This window comes from Gobius niger, assembly GCF_951799975.1.
Source record: "Gobius niger genome assembly, chromosome: 18".
Lineage (NCBI taxonomy): Eukaryota > Metazoa > Chordata > Actinopteri > Gobiiformes > Gobiidae > Gobius > Gobius niger.
In genome coordinates, this window is record NC_136869.1 from 16,911,492 (window position 1) to 16,933,974 (window position 22,483).

Below are 22,483 nucleotides of genomic sequence, written 5' to 3' on the forward strand. Positions count from 1 at the left end.
AGGGGGAGGGGGCGCACTTTCCCCTAAACCAGTGCGAAGTTTTTAGGAGTGCTGTTGCCTTATGTGGCAGAAGTCGCAACCGCGCGTAAAGGTTGCGCTTCATCCTTTACGCACTGTCATTGGAAAGTGTTGAGAGGCTGTGAGAAGAGTCTGGAGCTGGAGAAACTGCAGCGCTGTACCCTGCTCTGGGATTTTGGGAGCCAGTCCCTATTGTTCAAATCCCTCCTCCTTCTTGGGAAGTGGGAGGACCCGCAAAGGCGTCGCAAAAGGGAGAATTGTTTGAGAGCTCAGTCATCCAAAAACGGCCTTTCAATGTGAGAACTTGGGGAGCCGAAGAAAATGTCGGTGGCATCGCAGTAAATTACTAAAGCAGCAACGCTTTAGATGGTAAAAAGAAGCAAACTAGTCTTACCTTGGGAACTAAACGCCACGAAAGACACTCGGAGTGAAGATCGTTAGGGGAAAAGCGAGGTGTGAGCACCAAGTAGAGCGATTTTGGTAAGTTTTCTGCCTTCATGCGGTCCATGTTTTTGTGAAGCTACGCTGTTTATAATAGTGTAATACTTGCTTTAGATACTTTTCCAAGTTTTGTTAAGTAGTTTTATCAGTAATGCTTAACAGTAATGCTCACGTGCTTAATGTTAATGTTCCTATAACTATAAAAGTGATTTTGCGTAAAACCTCTAGCTCGTCTGCGCTTCCATTCTAGATAGAAATAGTTGTTTTTTGTTTTATGCCAAATCGATTGACAAAAACTTTCAAACTATTGCATTCTTAAAACTTGCGAGACTCCGGGTACAGATCAGCCGTCGTGGTTTTGTTGCACATTTTGTCTCGTTTTTAAGGATAACTTTGCGCAGAGCTTAGCTTGTTGTTGATTGGGTGAGCATCGTATCCATACTTTTACAAGTTTTTCTTGCACTTAAGTCTATATTTTTAGGAGGGCGTCGGTAACCGCCTATGAATATATCGTCTGCCAGTAACTCTGTTGTATAGAAATCACCAAAAGCAGTTTAGGGCATGTTTTATGCTGTTGTTGAGTTGGGTTTTGCAGGCCGCGCCGCAGCCTATAGTGGCTGCCATAGGTTAACAGAAAACAGACACTGGGGGCTCTGGCAGATTTACCTCTGATGTTATCACTGGCATCTGCAGAGCTGCACGTCTGCTTATAAGGGTTGCATTACACATTTGTGAGACATTACGTATCTGGGAGTAAACTATAAAGACTGTTTTAATGAAAGATGTTCACTCATGATTGTTGTTAGTTTCAAGTCATTAGGTAAATCTCACAATTAAAAGTTTGTTTTGGCCAAATGAATGTATTTCACCTTGAGTATTTTTGAAATTGTCCCAGTCTTTGTCACAAGGGTGTAATAACATATACTTGCGTATCTCCACAGCACAGTGTCTCATGTCAATGTAACCTAATTAGTGCCTCTATAAACTGACAGGTCTTCTGGCATCTGCTCTCCACTCCACTATCTCCTCATATCACCCTGTATTCAAAGTGTGATTTAATGAGAAAATGTTTGTCTTAATCCTCTGAGCTGCTAATGAGTGTTGGCCAGAGTGTCAGTCACTGCAGGGGCCCAGGTTGAAAGACACAAGAGAGGGACACATCCAGTCGGGACAGGCCTGCTGAAACAGCCGCACGGGGGCTCGAGTTACCAACCCCAGGTGCCGTTTTGTCATTTGGATTGCATTTAGCCTGTAATGTCTCGCACGGACAGAACCAGAGCAGTTCAATGACTGACATGGCCTGGGACAAGAGCGCTCGATTGTTGGGCTGAATCAGTGTCACTTGGATTAAAAGTCGAAACGAATGGCCTGGCCTCCTCCAATTAGGCGCACGGCTTATAAGGGAATTAATTGGTCTCAGCACAAAAAAAAACGAAGGAGAATGCGCCTGTTGTTTAGTGACTGGGGCAGCGTGTTGTTGTTGATCATCTCTGGCAGTCGGGTGGATCAAAGTTGAACTAATTGATTGCAGTTTGATTATCTGGCGATTTCTCACACTGCTCGGGCTTTGTGGTCGCTTATTAGGGAGACTGGAAAAACATATTTAATGGAACTGAGGAGGATTGCACGCTACGAACCACTTCACAAGATGACAGCTTATTTATGGTCAGAACAATAGGGCACCACTAAAGGGGTAGTTCTAGCATTGCAAACATTCCAGTGTATAACCCATTTGTTTTACTGTCAGTCTTTTCAATACTTTTTATTGGGCATGGATAGGGGCTTATAGGGCTGCACAATTTATAATAATTAAACCAAACCATTTCTTGCCTGTGCTGACCCAATATTTTCACATTATGTTAGTTGGTTTCCTGGCCACTTAAATGTGTAGCTCAACAAAATGTTTGCCGTTTTCCTCCCCTCCACTTACGGTCTGTGGTTGTTTTCGGGCCTTTAGGAGCTGACGATGCTGTTATTTAGATTTTACTGAAAAATTGCTGTGGATTTAGGTTTACTGCCAACAGCAATACAGCGCCTCCGCCGTGTCACCAGTGAAATGTTTCTCTGACGTTTTGAAGAGGGCTGTCAGGACGCTATAGGAATAGGATTTAACTTGTTTGACTCTGGTATGTTTTTTTGCATCTGGCTGTAAATCAAAGATGGATTTCAGGATGCGATTTGGCAAACTGTTATTTAGTGCTAAAACTCCTCTCCTGTTTGTGAGTCAAGGTTCCCAAGTTTTGACTGCATTGTGGGAAGGCTGCATTGTTATTACAGAGGGTGTAACATTGGCGTTAATTGACAAAAGAGAACGAAAAAAAAAAAAACCTTCCTCAGGGCATGCTTTCATCTCTGTGACAGTGGGTACACTCATGCAGTCATAACAGCCTGCAGGCACAATCTGCGGGCTGTGAAACTCCTGTATGCTGAGGTTTTTGTGTGAGTGTGTAGGTGAAAGCTTCTGTCTAAATGTGGATTTGGTGTTTGCACAGGAATGCGCTGCTTGTTACAATAGTATGAGATTAATCATAATCGAATCGAAATTATTTACGTACTACAACAAACAACAAAAGGTCCAATCCCCGGGTGGTTGTATTGTGTATTTTACTAACTCTGTACTCTGTCTACTACAAGCACGCTATGAACTGCATGTATTCTTTTATTAGTTTAGCAGTTAATATTTCAGTCTTCCCTTAACTCGATGTCTGTAAAATATAGGTTTTTCAACAAATCGCAGGTCTAATCATGATTGCGTAATGGCAAATAGATATTTTCCAAAATCATTCAGCTGCCCTACTTGTTGCTTTTTTCACTGTGGCCATTTTGAGACAAAAGTGTAGGGCTAATTTAATAAAGTATCAAGGAACTGAGATCGGACCAAAAAAGGCAGCCGATTCCCGAACATTATTGGCTTGTTGACATACGGTGCATTAGTCCATCAGCGCTGACAGATTGGAGGCTTGTGTTCGGGTAGCGTGCCCTCGGGGAGAGCTCCTGTGTCCAGTTCGACTTGGCTCACCACACAGGGACACCTGGACCGGCAGGTGGCCCCTCTCCAGGCTCCTCCCCTGGGGCTGCATACCTCCACTCTCCCTGATCCTCCCTGTCAGCCCTGGACCACAGAGAAAGCCAAGAATGCGAGGTGAAAAAGGGGGAAAGTTCTGACAGTGAGCTGGAGAGGCTAATTAAACTGGATAGGACCAAACAGTCAGATTATCAAGGTATAGATGAACAGAAAATGGATCTTGGAAAGGGGCGAGACACAACGCTGCACATTCAGTCGTAACGAGCAAGTTTTCTCATGCAAAGCCGTTTTATTGGGTTTCCAAATGCCGCTATCTGATGAATGCCTCCACTATAGATTCACCTCATAAAAATAACACTGTTGTTGTTCCCAGTGTCTCACTCTACAGATTAATATGGATTACCTAAGCTCTTTATCTGAAGTCAAGTTGATTAGTTTGGCCACTTAAAGTATGAGTTTAAGCAGCTCTTGATTGGATAATGAAGTTACTATGCAGCCACACTCCTTCCCTTTCACACACACTCGCAAACACAAACACACTTATGTTGCCAGTGCTGGTGCGTCTTGTGCGTGTGTTGTTAGATCATTGATCAACTCCAGACTGGGATAAGAGGACTGTGTGTGTGTGCGTAGACAAATAGTCCTGTGTGTGCAAAGCAGATATTTGGAGAAAGATTAGGGGAGTTATTATGAGCCAAAAGCAACGCAGACGCTCTAATTGATCATTCGCACACAGGAGAAAGATTACACTATTGACAAGGGACAGCTAAATGACTCCCTTAGTTGGTAATTTCTATTAAGAACACTTTTAGGACATTGTTTTATGGGCAAAAAAGTTCACTGAGCAACTGTAAAGCCACGTACATGGATCAAGAACCTTACAAGCCAAGTATACACAGTAGTGCTTTTTTAAAGAGATATTCAAAAGACAAAAATCTGAGAAAATATTCTGATTATCTGTTTGGGAGTATTATTTAAGTATTTTAGGAATCACTTTCATATCTTTTTACCATCCAGTGTCACAACAAGACTAAAATACTAAATAAGGACCAAAGCAAGGCTAAAAACTAACTTAGGAAAGTCATGGCTGAAACTGAACTATGTTATTATGCAACTATGTGGTTCAGTTTTTGGCTGTATTAGAAGAAAATGTCTCAGCGATGTTTGGGTTCTTGCTGTGTTGACGCTGCATCACCTAATATTGCAGAAACAATAATTTGCCGATGTATCGTAGAAACTGGCTTGATCAAACGTTCACATTAAAACAACTGTGGCCGTTGTACGTTTCTGCATCTCTCTTCGGTTCTAAAGCAAAGTGTTCTGGAGTTCGTGAAGTTTCTCCCTGGCATTGTTAAATCACACACCAGTGTTTTGAATTAAAAACAAACGCTCGCCGTCCCGTAAACGTCAAGTTTGTCTTTTAAAATAACTGATTTAAAGCATCGCCCCAGAGAGTGAAAACTCATCATCGAAAAATGTGGAACTGGCAGGAGAAGACATGATTCAACAGAATAAATCACTGGGCACCAGATTAGTTAGTTACTGGGCCCCTGGGGTTATCAGAGCTGGAATTTTCCATCGAAGGTGCAGTTCGTCTTTCTCTCTCTCATCCCAGATAGTGCAATGCTTTTATTTCCTGACATTTGTGCAACAATACCTTTCTCTGCTGTGCAACTCATTTAATTAAGCCTTTTATATTAGTCATAATCTGTTGTTGTTTGCTTTACTGTGACAGTTTTGCTCATAAACTCATGGGCCGTGTCCTTGGGCAAGACACTTCCCTCACCTTGCCTGTGTGAAAGCAGTGTGTGGGTAGCAATGGTCTGAGGAGCTGACAACGCAGATTGGCTGCTTCGGTTCTGTCAGTCTACCCCAGGGCAGCTGTGGCTACAACTGTTGCTTACTATTACTGACTTTGGAATTGATGAATAATGACTAGTGTAGTGCCTTGAGAAGCAATACACTTGTAAGCCATTATTAGTAGAAAGCAGTTACTTAGGAGCAAGTTTGGATTCACATGCTCTCTCTTATTGTTTGTATGCATAAAATCAGGTATAGGACATTTCATTTTGAAGAGTTTGCAGGGATTTTTATTCACTCGGAGCATGACAATCGAATAGGAGAAGTGGGTTGAACATACAGTAAGACTTTATTTAATTGAGAAGACCTGAATCACAATGAAGTGATATTTACAGACCTGGAGCACAACATTTGACTTTATTTTGCCCTATTTCTGAGTTTTCTTCCCCCAGGACCGGGCACATCCTCTGAGTGACAGGACAAATGGCAGGCCCTGGTTTGTGCGTCTCTCCCTCTTGCGCACACACACTAATCCGGCCTCTGAAACTGAGAGCTCCCTTTGAAACCAGCCTCCTTCCAGCTGTTTCTCCTCTTAAGAAACTCCTTCAGCTCTTTTCACTTTATAACCACTGGCCTGTTGCTCCACACCCCGCATATATATGATTTGTCCGACTCTTTTTCCTTATCTGTTTTTCCAATAAGTCTTACACTTAACAGCGTTTCTCCATTCTCTCATTTCTCCCCTCGCCTTATCTTCCCCATGCCTGTCCGGCGTCTGTTTTTCATATGATATTTCACTCTCCTTCCTTCCTTCGTCCCCCACTGAGAACTGTAGGCAGGCAGCGATTTTCTCCCTCTCCCTCTCCCAGTTCCTGCAGAATAATGGGGAGAAATTGCTCTTGATTTATAATTGGTTCCATTCAATCTGATGCATGAGCTGCCAAAAGAGTTAGGGGCCCCGTTTCACCCCCTTTGCATCCCTCCTCCCTTCCCCTTGCGACGCTGAGGGGAACACACAAGCTGCCTATATGTACAGCTATGAAAGTGTACAGCATTGCGGCGAGTTCATCTCAGTTCTGGTCGGACATAATAAGTGGTAGCCGGTTTTTCTGTGTGGAGAAGAAAAAGAAAAAAAAACTTCCCGGACTCCGCATATTTCTGTGCCTTTGTGAGTATACTTTTACCATATAATCGGCTCGCGTGATTGCTTGCTTATGCGTCGTCAAATGCACGAGTTGTTGTGTGCGCCGCCGGGAGAAACAACAGAGGCAGGGGGAAGAATGGCTGTGGTTAAGTGAAATATGGCGCTGCCTTGGTTTGAGACGAGCACAGAAGTCTGCTGTATTAGTAAGTGGCGAATGGGAGTGATTATGGCCCCGTATGAGGTAATGCGCTTTCAGACTCACCATCTTTATGGAGGGTATGCTGATGATGTCACGGCATGGCAATAGTTGAGTGTCGTGGAGTTAGTTATTCAAGTGTGCTTTGTTTACGGCATGGAGTTTATTCATGGTGTAGTCCAGGTTCAGGTCTGTTTTAGAACTGGTTTAGTCCTGATTTGGTCTTGATCAAGTCCTGGTGGTACTTTGAAAGCCAAATATTTTGTCATTGTCTTGGATTAGGAGATGAGGATCTGTCTGGTGACATAATATTAACATGCTATTTTGCAATGAAAGATTTGTTTTTTGTTGTTTCTACTGGTTTCCTTTTAGTTCATCTCTGTCTTAAACCTAAAGCTGCGTTACGCAACTTTTCATGTGAAAAAACAAATTGATATTTGTGTGTATTTGACCTTGTAATGACCCAGTGGTGCCTTTACTTTTTACTTTCCATCACAGGGGTGTCAAGGACGCTCCAGGATCAATTGTTTTGTTGGTTTTCTGGTGAGAGGACCCATCAGCCGTGAAAACCTTCCAAATAATTGATCCTGGAGCACCCAAGAGGAAAGTAAAGGTGCCAAGCTGACCACTCATACAGCCGCTGGGTCACTACAAGGTCAAATACATACAAATAAGGGGTCAAATACATATATTGCATAATGCACCTTTAAAATGTGTGGACAAATAAGTCATCAAGCCACCATTTTCACATGATCATGCATACAAAACTAAATGTATTTCTCTGATTTAAGTACTCGTGGTCACTTTGTTTATCACAGAGAGCAATCTGCTTCTTTAGAGAGTGAGCATTTGACTCTGATAGGTTAAGCCTGCCTGTCAGTCACCCAGAGCTGTCAGCGGATGACCAATGGGTGAAGGGGGTGGGGAAAGGAGACAGCAGTACAGGATTGGGAGACCATGATTGTATTTTGTAATATGGCTCACTCCTAAATGTACATTATCATTTGCTAGGCCGCCATTTCCCATCAAAGCTCGTGACTTTTCTCAAGTACCAATAGTTTGTCGCAGCCCCTGTTCTAAACCCCTCGGGCGCTCGGACTTAAACCTACATTGATCATGTACATGAGATCATTCGTCCCCGTCTTTCTTTTTCAGGATGCTCGCTGTTCCCATGGCCCGGTGGGTATTCTGGCATCTCACGACAGCCTCAGGAATGCGTAGGGGAGTGTTCGTCACCGCTCAGTAATTAGCCGTCTGTGGTTAATTCAGCCTCGTTACCTAAATTATGCAGATGCAGCACCTAATTGATTAAAAACGCCCCCTGTCCCATTGCAAGGCTGTCTCAATCCTTGTCCTTAATCCTCGAGACGCTCTGTTGCTCGTTAGTGTAGGATTGAGGGGGGTTAGTGAGGGGGCCTTCGCTGGCATATAGCTCATTAATACTCTGTGAAGCGTGTGTATTATATACGGGACGGGGCTTGTTAGAGGCTTTTGATGTGTGATTTTATGGCATGAGAACGAGTGATGTCTGGGGGGAGAGGATTTGGACACACTCTCTCTCAATCCACCTGTTGGCCAGCGAGCGGATGCCAACATGGGTCTCTCCAAAAGCTTTGTCCGAAAAGCTGGTCTCAGGGATTGAGGAGAGGAAGCCAGAGTCTGATTTATTTCCTGCCAAGGCTTTTACTCAGGGAAGTGCAACACAGATGGATCTCCACTTGAGTTTGCTTTATGCATTTGATCCCAGTTGAGCCAGATTGACTTGCCTCAAAACATCAGCTCTGTTTCATTTCAGACAAAAAGCTGGTTTGAAATGTCTACATACCGCACTACATTAAACAAAACAAACTGGTTTAAAGCTTTGGAGTTCATAGCAGATTAAATGCCCTATACAGTTTATTAGACGTTGCAATGAAAGAGCAGCATACTAAAATGTTAAACTACAAGAGCATTTAATATCATCACTAGAAGACCTAATGATCCAAGTTGGATGAAAGAGATTACATTTTAAATTGTTAATTGTGGTCCAAACTCATAACTTTACTTAGGCATTTTTAACATCACCACACAACGAGTGTGTATAAGCCTGTTTCTATCACAGTTTTTGTAACAGCTAGTTCACCATCAATAAAAGTCTTTATAATTATGCACTGCTGTATTTTTTCTTCTACTCAATAACAAAACCATTTATTTTTTTCCACGGCAAGAAAAAGAACAGGCACAGGGCCTTTAAAGCCACACTGTGCAACAGTAGTATTAGGGCCGTTTTTACTAGTTCAGAATATTTCTTTCTGGCCTACTTTCCTCAGACCTGACTCGTAACTTTGCTGGGAGCGGGACATCAAGGAAAGTTTGTTTGTAGAGCACGATTCATACACAAGGTAGTTCAAAGTGCATCACCCACCCATCACCTTGGAGACAGGGCTACTTTCAGTACAGGTAGCCAGTGCTTTATTTTGATAACCCACTACAAAAAAATAATTGCATTGTCGGTGTCTTGCTGATCATAAAGAGGATGTTTGATATTGCTGGCATGTTTGTTTATTGTTTTGAGCTTTACAATGTGAAACCTGAATTGTTCCGCCATGTAGCTTTAAGTTTGTTAAATATGTCTCAGTGCTGTACGAATGAAAAAACGATTCTTTATTGTAACTTTGCCCAGTGGGTAAAATCCAGTATTTCTTAATGCATTGTTTTTAGTCTTAAACTTTTGACCCTTCATCACCCTCCACTCAGCACAATCCACAGGCTAAACCAGAGGGGCATGGACAGGTTGACAAAGTGAGAGCGAAATATGTTAGAGTGAGTGTAGCTCTCTCGAACCCTCCCTCTCATTGACACTGCCCCGCTCTCTCCTCCTGCTCGCCTGCCAGTTGACATCCTCACTATTAACCACGAACACTACTACCATTGCATTGGCTTCGTAAACCCCCATCAATTTGAGTAGTGCCCCCCATTGCACTTTTGGTCAATGAGCCCCCCCTTCTCGCTCCTCTTTGGTCATGGAGCGGGGGCCCATCATCAGCTCTTCCTCGGACCCTTCAGAGTAGCGTCTCCCCTTTCTCCGCGGGTCCACGGGGGCTTTGTCCGTGCGCCGGCTCACTGCTTTACAATGACTCTCCACTCTATTAAGGTGCGTTCTGCCTGTTAGTGTCGCTAGGGGCAACCGGCCTCCCGCATGGCAGCTATGCAGAGTGGCATTGTGGCCCGCGGGCTCGAGCGGGGCAGTTGAACCCCCGGCACTCCTCACACTTGACACCGCATGTGTTTATCTAAAGGGGGGGGCTTTATGGTGTTTGGAGAAGCTCGAAGGAGAAGTAGTAGGAGGAGGGGTGTAAAAAGACGTAAAACTGGGGGAGGGCGGGAGAGGAGCTGTGGAGCCGATAAATATTCAACAGCACCTCAGAAGGAGTCAGAGCGCACCACAGTCTCCTCCCTTCTCTGTGTCCTCTCCATGCCAGAAAACAGATGGAATGTGAGTGCGCTGGGAGGAGGCTCCAGCCTGGTTTTATCCAATTAGCAGGGTTGTCAAAATGAATTTATCCACGGAGGCAGGACTACAATGGGACCCGCAGTGGCCCGGGAGATATGGGGCCCCGGTGTCTTTACTTAGCACGCTCACAATGAACTTCTGTCAAGTGACTCCAGCACATGGACATACAAGGCTCTCACATACCTCCAGTCATGATGCATGCCTGCACATCGGAACAGCAGCCATGTTTTTGGCCTTCAAATGCTTTCCCCAAGTCTGTTCAGTCTTCAGGTCTAGGTGTCCAGCTTGGTCCCAAGTTCTGACAAGAAGTAACTTTATTTTGTGCAGAGTTCAATATCATTTGAAAATTCAATTTGTTGAAGCATTCAGTATAGATTGAAAGCATGTTTGTGTGACCACTATAGAAGAAAGAACACTGTTTGCAACTGCAGGGTTTGTTTCTCATTGCTAAAGCATAAGCACATTCCTGTTTTATAATTTAGTGGAGCTGTCTGCTTGCTCTGGTTTTTATCAGTCTCGCTGATGTGGAGGAGCCTCCTCTCTCTGTCTATGACCTTTGTGCAAAGAATAGATGGAAAAAGTTGGACATAGATGTCAAGGCAGCGTTTTCATCTTGATGTAGAGCATCCGCTAAGCAAACACAGGGCGCAGCTGACTAATGAATCAGACTGACTGGCTCTGAGAAGAGGGCTGTTTTTAGGCACTGGTGATGTATGGCTGCCTTTTGCGTATGTCAAGTAAAAATACACCTGTACAGAACAGATCAGACTTAAGTTTTCATTAAATATTAAAAGAAAGTATGTGAACAGCATCATGCTGAAGGTGGTGTGTCCTATGTTGTGTCCAGTTGGCACATAGATTGGTGTGGTTTACGGTTAGTGACCCTGGCAGTGAGGACAGGTGCCTAATGCAGATGTACGGTGTCTTATGAGCAGCTGTCCTGGGCTATGTCCATAAAACGACCTGCCTCAGAAGCCACAGGCCTTCAGCTCTGTGTACCCCTCATCCCACAGTAGCTGTTTACTAAAGCGGGCCATTGCTAATGCAGCACTTGAGTACACCAGTGAGGTCTACCTGCATGTGTGGTAGAAGTTATGGTCATTAGTTACTCCAAGATAAACATAGTGACTACGCACGTGTGAAGGGCTGCCTGTGCCTTTCAGTGAAAATCCACAAGTTTTGCTTTGTCTGAGGATTGGTAATTTACAGATGTTTAGCATTAGTTACGCATAATGAAATTCATGCAGAGTCGTGTGCTGCCTTGTGTGGCATTTGGCAGAAGCCAGCACAGTTTTCCTCTAGTATTGGTTGTCTCATTTTCATTGAACTTGCCAAGCAGCCAAACAAATTGCTGATATTGAATGTGCATTGTCAGATTTTCCATTCAGTGCTGGATTTGCCTCTATTTCTGTGTTTTTTAAATACAAATGTCTGTGTATCGGCCTCATTAATCATTCTCCTGTCATACGACGTCCAGACAAACTTGTACTGTGTGTGAAAGTCAACATGAGAGAGTTGCTGCTGTTGGGTGTGCTTATGTTCTGTGACGGTACTGTACTAAGATACATGTACTGTATGTAGCATATGTGTATATTGGTGAGAGAGAAAGAGAAAAGAGATTCAGTTTTATAGGACCACCCTCCTCATCCTGACGGGAAGTTGTTAGTTTAACCTGACAGGAAAGAATTCGGGAAACTTGGCAGCAAGCGACAAGGGAGAGAGAACGCTCCCCATTCTGCATTAACTGTTAATAGACTCACCATTACCATAGACTTCTCCATTTCCCCAATACATACGGCTCTGAAGCATAAAAGAAGTGTCCTCTATGCTATCCCACACCCCCAGCTCCGTGTGATATATATTTCGCTAGGCCCCCGCTCCATGTCCCGCCTCTCATTTGCTGCTCTTTGTCCCATGCTCTGAATGCAGCCTGTGTGTTTTTACTTGGCCCTCCCGCCTCCTTCCTCCTGGCGGACCCTCTACCTGTATCGGTTACACCTGGTTGGGAAGGTGCAGGGCTTGGGTTACATCCAGCAGAATGAGGGTGCCCCTTTGATGAGCTGGAGCGGATGGGTGCGGGTGCAGGGCTGGGGGTCAACTTTGAGATGGGGGCTGAGAGAGAAGAAAGACTTTATTTGTGTCCGGGGCATGCCTCCTGAGGGCAGTGCACCGTGCCCTGCTGCATGGTCTAATATTTCCTTAAAAGATGCCCGTTTAACGGATGCAGCCGAAAACAAGGTCCCACTCACTGTATTTTGTGTGTTTGCAACAAGACTTTGTCATCATGTTATGCTGTTTATTTTCTCCAAATCAGCAAATAACTGACAACCCTATCTTTTTTCAGAGGGCAGTGCATGGAAGATGTCTGGAAAGCGAGGTTGGACTCCATGGATGCGAAGGAAAAAGGCTCCAGTGTTGTGCGCTCTGGGCGCTGTGCTTCTGTGCTGCCTGCAGAGCGGCGCCTCTCTCTCAGGTGAGGGGTTCCTTAACCGTTTTATGTAAATCAAGCACCTATGGTTATTCATACTAGGATTCATTCAGAGAGTGTTCACTTACATCATTAGCTTTCTAAACAGAAATTCCAATTCCAGTTCTATCTTTTGATTATTATGTGTTTCATCATAGTAATGCTGTTGTTCCTCTCAGATGAGGTGCCAGTCTTCACGGAGGAGCCCATGTCTGTGGTGCAGAAGTTGGGGGGCAGTGTGAGCCTGCGCTGCAGTGTACGTCCCGCCTCGGCCAACGTCAGCTGGAGGCTCAATGGTGTGGAGGTGCAGGGAGGAGACCTGGGGGTCGTCCTAGGGCTCAACGGCCTCTTCATCCCCACACTCACCAACACAACCCTGGGCAGATATCAGTGTGTGGCCAGCACTGCAGCTGGAGCTCTGGCCAGTGTCCCTGCAAACGTCACTGCTGCCAGTGAGTAGAATCTACACAAAGCCATAACAAATAAACACGTGCACACAGGCCCCCCTCAGTTTTGTCGGAGCTTCATTGACTTAATGCTCCAGAAGTAAACCAAAACATAGAGGAGTGGGATTTATTTGCCTACATTTCTTTATAAATACAAAGCGATAAACAGTGTACTTTTCCACTGCCTCTCTCGTTCTTGCCAGTCTGAGCCTCATAGGTCTGTGATCACGTCCCTTCCCTGAAAATATTCTGTGCACTTTGACCCAGGAGAATGAAGCAGGGAGTGAATTATCCCTTATGCTTTTTGACATTTTTAGAGCAGTGCTGTTTGGAGTGTGGTGTTACATTTGATATGCATCATGGGACAGAGAGGGGGTCTGAAGTTGTGTAACCTGAGCCACAGGAATGGAGGTAGACCCAGGGGCCGCAGCCGGTCAGAGGCAGACTGAGACGGGACCCCTGCTTCTTGAGGACCTGCTCCCAATAGCACCACATTCCTGTCTGCAGGGCTGGTTGTATCGCAAATCATGCTCCTGTAATTGAGTCATAGGTTTTCAAGAGAGTAAATAATCAGTAGCTTTTAAGCGTTTTTTAAAGTTATTTCTCAAACCAAACTCACTTTTTCTTCTTCTTCTTTAAGTCTTCGTTTTTTGCCAGTGGTGTGCACATTAAGTAATTTCATAGGAATGATATCTTCAATAAGCAGATGAATCATGTTGAGATTACCACATGTGGAGTCAGATTCGCCTGCTCCGCCTCCCTCTTAACATTTCCCTAATTTAATAAAGAGCTTGTCATGGCCACCCTCAAACTGCCTAAGGAATTGCTCCATTGAGACTCTGCGTGCTAGTCTTTCCATGTGAACATACTTGTGCGCATGGCTTTTGTACGCTGTTACTGTCTCTCTTTTTCATCATAATCTAAAAGCCTCTTACTTGAGCAACCCACTCCTTTGACACAAACAATGTGAACGCACAACACGTTACACAAACATCTCTTAATTCAAAATCCCATGCACAGGCCTCCTGTAGCAACACATAAAGATGATGAATGCACTGTCTTTCTTGAAATATTTAGCTCTGCTTTGCCAAGACGCCCTGCTGCGGGAGGTCTGCTTCCATTTATGAATGCCATCAATCCTCCATCCTGCTCCTTGCACAGGGGCTGCACAGTGCACACATATTCACACACCTGAGAGGCCCCCATGCAGGGCCTTGGCTGCGAAGAATGTGGGACAGGTTAAAAGGTGTAACTGGAGGAATGCGTTGGAAGGTGGGATGGGGAGATATGGGGGTAACAGTCGTCATGGGCTGCTTGTAAAAACAGCACCTGATTGATTTAGCAAATGGAGCGCCACACAGCCACTCTTCCCTCATAGACTCACAGCACTTAGCCTGACATGTCCTGGCTGGGAATCTCATCTTTCAGAATAAGAGCTCAAACAGTCAGAGATGTTGCTGTGTTTTTGTGTCTGTCTGACGTCCCCAGACACACATAGGATGGTGGATAACTTACGAGGCTGCCGGCTGTAAAGCTGTTTGCTCAGAGCTTTGAGTAAATCATTGTGATGTTCATATCTATAGATATCCCAGCCTTATCTAAGCTTTGCTTATTGAATTAGAGCTGTATGCAAAGTCCCATCAGCTGACTGTTGTATAGTTCAGTGTGTGTGCCACAGTGACAGCAGGCTCCAAGAAAAACAGAGCATTTACAGCACCTCTGGAAAGAATGGAGAGGCCATGTTTGTTAAGAATAAATCAACCGAGGCTGGTAGACGTTTAATTACATTCTCTGAAAACTTTTGTTTATCTTTAATTTTGCTCTTGGACTCCGTCATGACAAATTTCTCCAGTCATTTTGTTGGTATTTTCCAGCTTCCTTTCCAAAGCTGCCTCTTTGTATTTTTCCTTTTGCCTTCAATTTTTAAAATGGCGCACTGCACAAACTCCCCGCTGAGATGTTTCTTGCTGAAAGCACCGTTTCGTGATTTCTGCCTTAACCAAACTGAATATGAAACTCTATAGAATGGACACCTCTCACCCCTGACCCCATGGCCAGGCCTGGGGCTTCTCCGGCTGGGGTTTTAGAAGGTCAAAGGGCAGTGCTGTCTGTGCTGAGCAGACTGTGTGTCTGCAGCACATGGCCCCTGTAATCCCACTCTGCGTTTCCCACAAAATCTGAACCGGCTTCAGGATTAATGACACTTACTTCAATGTCACAGACACCACTCTCAGGCTTTGGCCTTATCCAGCCCAGGGCAATGATGTTTTTTAGTTTGAAAATGTGCCTAAATATGAATAGAAGTTCATTCAAATTGAATGTCTTTTTGTGGCAAACGCACAGTGAGGTAACAGTAATAATAATGATAATGATCTGAAGAAGAAGAATTTGTTATTGCTGAAGACATTAGTTTTACTGTGGTTTCTTTGTCCAAAGTTGATGCATTTGTTTTACACGGTGTATTAAATAGATAACAGCGGCCCACTGTGTTGCAACACATTGGCAGGGCTGACTTCTTCCCTTGTTTTTCAGAGCTGCGAGACTTTGAGCTCGATGACCAGCAGGAGATCGAGGTGGACGAAGGAAACACAGCTGTGATCGAATGTCACCTGCCTGAAAGCCAACCCAAAGCTCAGGTCCGCTATAGCGTCAAACAGGAGTGGCTGGAGACGTCCAAAGGTAATGCTTTGATTTATCGTGATCTGCTAAATGACTCTCTTCCACATTCCTCGATATTCCCATCCTGTCTTCATAATTTACGGGAAGACTTTAATCCTGGTATCTTAGGCTGTAATAATACCAGTGATAAGGCCTCTATCTTGACAATGTTAAAACATAGGAATGCTGTTGTTTATTTGAGACACTATTTAGTTGTAAGTTGCCTGGAACCGAAGAACAGCTCCAGTGGTTTTGTGGCTGGTATGCTGATGATGCCTGGAAGTTGTAGGAACTGATAAGTGCTGCTTATCTCTGTGGATGAATCCTGCACTGGCAGATCTCCGTCGATCTCTAGAGTGCCTTCCAGTGGTCACTGTGTGCATATATACTGTATATTATAAACTGTAAAACCTTTCTGTTATATCTTGCAGGCAACTACCTCATCATGCCTTCAGGGAACCTGCAAATAGCCAACGCCACACTTGAAGATGAGGGGCCGTACAAATGTGCTGCTTACAACCCCATCACCCAGGAAGTCAAAACATCCCGATCTGCTGACCGCCTGCGCATACGACGTGAGTTATGAGTTTCAAAAGCTAAAAACAGCAAGCAGTACAAGTAATGCCATGTCAAATTCAAATGGTATGAATTGGGTCTATCCAGGTTATGAAATAGTGTAATGGCCAGGCCATGTATTGTATGCAGACTGTTAAACTACTAATAAACTACTGCTGTATAGATGTAACACGTCCACTGTAAAAACATTAAACATAAACTTCTCCTCATGTCATTTTGTGCCTCAGGCTCCACAGCTGAAGCAGCTCGGATCATTTACCCTCCAGACTCTCGCTCCATCATGGTGACCAAGGGCCAGCGCCTGGTTTTGGAGTGTGTGGCCAGTGGGATCCCCACTCCTCAGGTCACCTGGGCCAAAGATGGACTGGACCTGCGCTCACACAACAACACACGCTTCCTGCTCAGTAACCTGCTAATCGACGCCGTTAGTGAGGGCGACTCTGGGACGTATGTCTGTAGAGCAGACAACGGCATCGGTGCTGCTGGCCTGGCTACTGTGCTCTACGATGTGCAAGTGTTTGGTAAGAGAACAGGTCTACTGCTACAAAGTGTCTTTTTTATACCTGTACTCTGAGTGGCTCAGATTTAAATGTGTCTCACTGTTATAGAAAAGTGCTGGTGTGATTGAGGTATTTGTCCACTGAACGTTGTTGGTTTAATAATTAGGTGCTCACTATAGACTGAGGTCTGTGTGTACAGACTCCTGAGAGCCGCGTTTGTGAGTGGGCACTGTTGTGTAAGAAAGCTCATTGACAGACAGAGCTCTATTCTGCTGCAGGACTTGACTGAAAGTGTCTGCGTTATGGATGATGTTTTTACAGTGATTTTCGTGTGTGCGTGGACATTTGTGAGTGTGAGCGATTGGGTGTGTTGTGGGTTTGTCTCGCTGCAGCTGGCTCTAATTAAAGCCAGAACTGCTGGAGCAGTAATGAGCTCTGTCTTTCGCTGATTCACAAGCAGCCAACCATCAACTGCCTGCCCCGCCTCGCCTGGCTGCTTCTGCACAGAGAGACACTCACACACTGTTTCAGAAGGAACCTCATCTGCACGCAACTCTCAAAATGAAATTGTTTTAATAATTTTGAAAATTTACAAACACCAAACAATTAGAGCTGTGACCATTCACAAATTGTTTTCTGTTTCTGGAAATATGTTTGTAGATCAAATTTACGAGTAAGTTATATTTTACATTTTTAGGCAGCATTGTTTACGTTGTGCCTTGTACAAGCTTCAAGGGCACCTTGTTTTACTCTAATGTAAAATGGTTTACTCTATGAAGAACAGGCTGTGAAGGCCTGTATTTTACTTGCATTTTGGACACATTAGAATAGAATAAATGCAGCATTATTATTCTGCTATAAAGTACATTTATTGATTTTACATGCAGCTAAGATGTTTCCTTGCCTCATTCTCTGCAGAACCTCCTCAGGTGACAGTTGAGCTCCAGCAGCAGGACGTGGTGTTTGGGGAGGTGGTGCGAATCACGTGCCAGACGCGTGGTAAACCTGCTCCGTCTGTGATGTGGCTGCATAACGCCCAGCCGCTCTCTCCATCTCCTCGCCATCGCCTGTCCGCCCGGGGGCTGCGCATCTCCAACGTAGGACCTCAGGACACCGGCCTTTACCAGTGCATGGCTGAGAACGGTGTGGGCAGTGCACAGGCGTCAGCACGTCTCATCACTGTTGCAACAGGTACGACAGTCAATGCTCATAGGTTTGATATCCTGCTTTCACAACACTTTCAAGCTAATGGGTACAACATACGCAAGATTAAGATTCACAGAAAGGACACAGATGTTTGTAGCTTCTGTCTTTGTTGCAGAGCAGCATGAATAACTGATTTATGACTCGTCTCTTGGTCTAGGGCCGTCGTCCAGGGCTAAACTCCCTTCTATGTACCGTCCCCTGAGCCCTGATAAGGTCCTGAGGGAACAGCCGCCCGTGAGACCCGGCAGCTCTGGCGCCACGCTGCCCCTGGACTGCTCTGATCTGCCGGGGCAGGTCAGTCCCGCCGATGCCCCCGTCATCCTGAGCCAGCCACGCACGGGAAAATCGGACTACTACGAACTCACGTGGAGGCCCAGACATGAGAGGGGCGCCCCAGTGCTGGAGTACATGGTGAAATACAGGAAAGTGGGAGTTCCCCTTGGAGAGTGGACATCCAGCAGTATCTCAGGCTCCCTCCATAAACTAATTCTGGCCAAACTGCAGCCAGACAGTTTATATGAAGTGGAGATGGCTGCGAAAAACTGTGCCGGTTTGGGGCAACCCGCCATGATGACTTTCAGAACGGGAAAAGGTCATTTTAATTACTATTCTCATGCTTTGTAATGTTTTGTTTTAGAATATTTGACACGTGAACAAACCGTTTTGAATGTTTGTTTTTAGGTCGAAGAGGCATAGGAAGCCCAATTGATCCGCCCAAAACTCCTGCTGTTCCTTCCCCAAGCCTTTCTCGTAAGTGATATCTTCCAAACCTGTGTTCCTGTACTACTCGGCTAACACCAAAATAACCTTAAGTAGATGTTATTCTGCTGCATGCAGTGGCTTTTAACACTTCTTTGGACTAACCTGTTATTTCTCCTATCTTCTTCTATTGTCACTGAAGGATGAGCTTTCCGTAAGTGCACAATGCAAAGTGGATTACTGTAAAAGCCGTCTCTGTCCTCAAAGTGACCACCTTTGTTTCGAACCCGCAGCTCCCGAGGCTCCGGACAAGCCCACAGTCACCGCGGCGACAGACACTTCGGCGTATGTACATTGGATCCCTCGCGGCAACCGTGGCTTCCCCATCCAGTCGTTTCGAGTGGAGTACAAGAAGGTGAAGAAAGCCGGAGAAGACTGGGTCACAGCGGTGGAGAACATCCCTCCTTCGCGCCTCTCTGTGGAGATCACTGGTCTGGAGAAAGGTTAGTTACCCAACATTTCTTAATCTTATCATGTTGGTAGCTTTCACGTAACATAGATTAATGAATAATAACGTTGAGGGCAGCAGTGAATTTACTGGCATCATTAAAAAAACAGTTTCATCACAATAGCGTCAAAAAGTAGTGGTAGTAGTATTCTGTCACACAGGGAGGATTGTTGATCAGACTAAAAGCCATGAGGTTAATATGGCAAGTCTGTGGATTCACAGATATGATATTTTTATAGGGTTCAACATACTGTAAGTGGCTTTTCTGTTTGGAAACTGTTATCAAAAATCATACCACTCCCATATGTCAACTCCTGCCTCCTGAAAATGTGAGTTTCTCCAATTTTAGACGTTACTGTGAGTGTGGGTAAGAAGGGCTGACTTGCTTGTAATTACGACATCGAAGTCCTGCATATTTACTTTCTCGTTGCCCATAAATTTATCTTCTAAACGTGTGTTGTTACAGTCGTTTGTGTAATTACAGCCATCAATCAACATCCGTAACTAGCCTGCTCTCAACAAAGCGTTTCTTTTGAAAGTGATCGGAAAGCCAACACTGCCAGCCAACAACAATGCAATAAAGAACTTAATTGACTGTAATGATTGTGTTTTTCTGTCTTCAGGAACATCTTACAAGTTTCGGGTCGTGGCGGTGAATGTGATCGGCTCCAGCCCGCCCAGCGCCCCGTCCAAAGCGCACACAGTTGTTGGCGGGAGAACTCACGAGCGGCCAGTTGTGGGACCCTACATTACCTACAATGAAGCCATCAATGAGACCACGATCATCCTTAAATGGACTGTAAGCCACGGACTAAAATGTTGTGCGACTTAAAAACAATACAACTTCCTGTCTGTTGTGTTTTATTGCAACATGTGATTTATGCGTCTCTCTCCAGTACACGCCAGTAAACAACACGCCTATTTATGGTTTCTACATCCACTACCGGCCGACTGACAGCGACAACGACAGCGACTATAAGAAGGATATGGTTGAGGGAGACAGATACTGGCACTCCATCACAGACCTGCAGCCCGAGACGTCTTACGACATCAAAATGCAGAGTTTTAACGAGAAGGGGGAGAGCGAATTTGGCAACGTGGTCATCATGGAAACCAAAGGTCAGTGGTGCCGTGATTTTTCATTCTTACATTTTTTATTGGGAGAGTCTTGAACACGTTTTTTTTCCATCAGCTATGCACAATGCTCCAATCACTACTCCGTCAGATGTTCCATTTCTTCCCGAGAGACATCCTAGCGTGCCCCGGCCTGGTGACTTGCCTTACCTCATAGTTGGGATTGTCCTCCTGGTAGCGTTTGTTTTCGTCATTGTTGCCTTCATCCCTTTCTGCCTTTGGAGGGCTTGGGCCAAACAGAGTAAGTACTTTGCTTTCTAATAACAGCAGTGTCTAACAGCTGTTTTAACATGTGTGTTGTAATTTTTTGTAGAGCAATCAGCGGACCCTAATTTCCCCACCCTGGCTACGCCCGTGTCCACTTGCCAGTACACCATGGTCCCCCTCCATGGCCTTGCGCTGGTGGGACAGTGCCCTTTAGACGCTCGTATGTCGGCTCCTCATGTGGTTTACCCCGCCAATGGAGAATACACACCAAATGGCAAGCCTCACCACGCTACACAGAGTCTACCAGGGCTGCAGCAGGTACAGCTTTGTCCATATGTTGTGCTTTTTTTGTACTTCTTTGTTTTCTAATAAGATTGTATCACAGGAGGACCTGGACAGTGAAGCTGAGGGGGGCACGTTGTTACCACAGCCCGTTCCAAATGGACATTTGCCCCTTTATCACTGCTCTACAAGGTATGTCTCATAATACATTACATTTAGTTCAGACACTTTTTCTTAAAATTATGCTTTTAAGTGTATTTTTACTAAGCACTCAATTGCTGTTAAGTCAATTAATTTCAAGTAGCATTATTATATTCTGTTGTCAATCTTTCAAATACTCGAGCAGAATTATTGTAAATTAACGGTACTGTTATTTGAGTAAATATTTTCTCCTTTTGTACGTTTCTCATATTAATGTATTGATATATAATCTATGTCTTAAATAATTGTTGTTTCCCCCCCCCCCCCCAACAGCCACAATCCACAACACTGCTGCCCTCCGTATAACTCCCCTCTCCTGCTCGTGGACTCATCACATCAGGCTGTTACTTCACAGGAACTAGATGACGATGGGAGATTCTGTGAGGACAGACCTGAAGATGGTCTAACTGAAAGTGCGTGACCGCTGCTGAGCTCGACACATATTTGTTCATGCTTTGTGTCACCACATGTTTCTTATCGGTCTGTTTTCCTGTTTTTTTCTGTTTTTTTAGAAACATCGTCCCTCCCTTTACTCTCTCTTGAAGATGAAGGCATATTCACAACAGCATCATCAGTGGCCACGACTCCCCAGTCCCAAGACATAACCATACAGGATGTGAGCGTCCTCGCAGAAGAGGCCTCTCCTGATGATGAAGGGACTGCCAGCATCACAGATGCATAACAGACTGTTGAAGATATAGAGAACAAGAGAAAATATTTATTTTTGTATTACAGATATTTATATATTTATTATTTTGTACATAAATGTTTCATATACTGTATATATGGATATTTTCATATTGGAAAAAATACTTTTATCCATACACCTTGCGCCTAATGGACTAAGGGGGCAAAACGTTGCAGAATTTTATCCACATTTCCCAGAAGGGAAGTAGTCCTTTTGCTCTATGTGAAAACGACCAATTAAATCTGAAATTATCAGCTTTGTGTTGAGCACTTCTGATGTCTTCTCTAATTCCTCTATCACTTTGAGCTACTTGCTTTATGTATGTCACAAAGGGACAAATTCATGTTGCAGTTCACAGGCACTTTGACCTAGAATGTCATACATTTACAGCAGCCGTTTTAGAAATAGTGAAGAGCCATTATGCCTTGTTCATCCTTAACAAGCTATTAACAAATGTATGCAACATACATCATTGTTTAGCATAAGTATCTTTTGTATAGTTATTTATTTTTCTGTTTCAAATCAGTGAATGGGAGAGATTCTGGAAACATTTTTCACTCAGTCAATATAAGCTCTACGTTTCTTATTTGCTGGTCACCAAATGACTACCAGGAGAGGGCACTGTGACTGCTGAGTATTATTGGCCCTCACAAGGACTAGTCTTGTCTAAGACATCTGTGAATATGAAGGAGATCCCGAGACTACATTCCCTCATGAGTGGAATCACCCGTGTTACACAGGCTGGAGCACTATCGCATGTAAATAAAACATTTGAAAGTGACTCATCTTTGTGT

General features: G+C 44.5%; 1 protein-coding gene across 3 annotated transcripts; it reads left to right on the top strand.

The window, feature by feature from the left end:
- The first annotated feature begins 275 nt into the window (after positions 1–275).
- On the top strand, positions 276–22,443 carry boc (BOC cell adhesion associated, oncogene regulated). 3 transcript variants are annotated; one of them, XM_079576660.1, is made up of 17 exons: positions 276–498; positions 12,462–12,590; positions 12,764–13,036; positions 15,563–15,709; positions 16,120–16,263; positions 16,492–16,785; positions 17,683–17,955; positions 18,128–18,562; positions 18,652–18,720; positions 18,963–19,172; positions 19,801–19,976; positions 20,074–20,296; positions 20,370–20,552; positions 20,625–20,836; positions 20,904–20,992; positions 21,275–21,414; positions 21,514–22,443. In XM_079576660.1, the coding sequence occupies exons 2-17, from the start codon at positions 12,479–12,481 to the stop codon at positions 21,681–21,683; spliced, it is 3,150 nt and encodes a 1,049-aa protein (XP_079432786.1). In that variant the 5' UTR covers positions 276–498; positions 12,462–12,478; the 3' UTR covers positions 21,684–22,443. The 3 variants fall into 3 exon arrangements, with proteins under 3 accessions (XP_079432786.1, XP_079432787.1, XP_079432788.1); XM_079576661.1 differs by lacking the exon at positions 276–498 and adding an exon at positions 6,160–6,452; XM_079576662.1 differs by lacking the exon at positions 276–498 and adding an exon at positions 6,537–6,669.
- The last annotated feature ends 40 nt before the right edge of the window (positions 22,444–22,483 follow it).

What these genes read in the sequence shown, in the direction of transcription:
- boc (XM_079576660.1), top strand. Translation starts at nt 12,479, where the DNA reads ATGTCTGGAAAGCGAGGTTGGACTCCATGGATGCGAAGGAAAAAGGCT. An exon ending in GTGGCTGGAGACGTCCAAAG is followed by an intron (nt 15,710 to 16,119) that starts GTAATGCTTTGA and finishes TATATCTTGCAG; the next exon opens with GCAACTACCTCATCATGCCT. An exon ending in GATCACTGGTCTGGAGAAAG is followed by an intron (nt 19,173 to 19,800) that starts GTTAGTTACCCA and finishes TTCTGTCTTCAG; the next exon opens with GAACATCTTACAAGTTTCGG.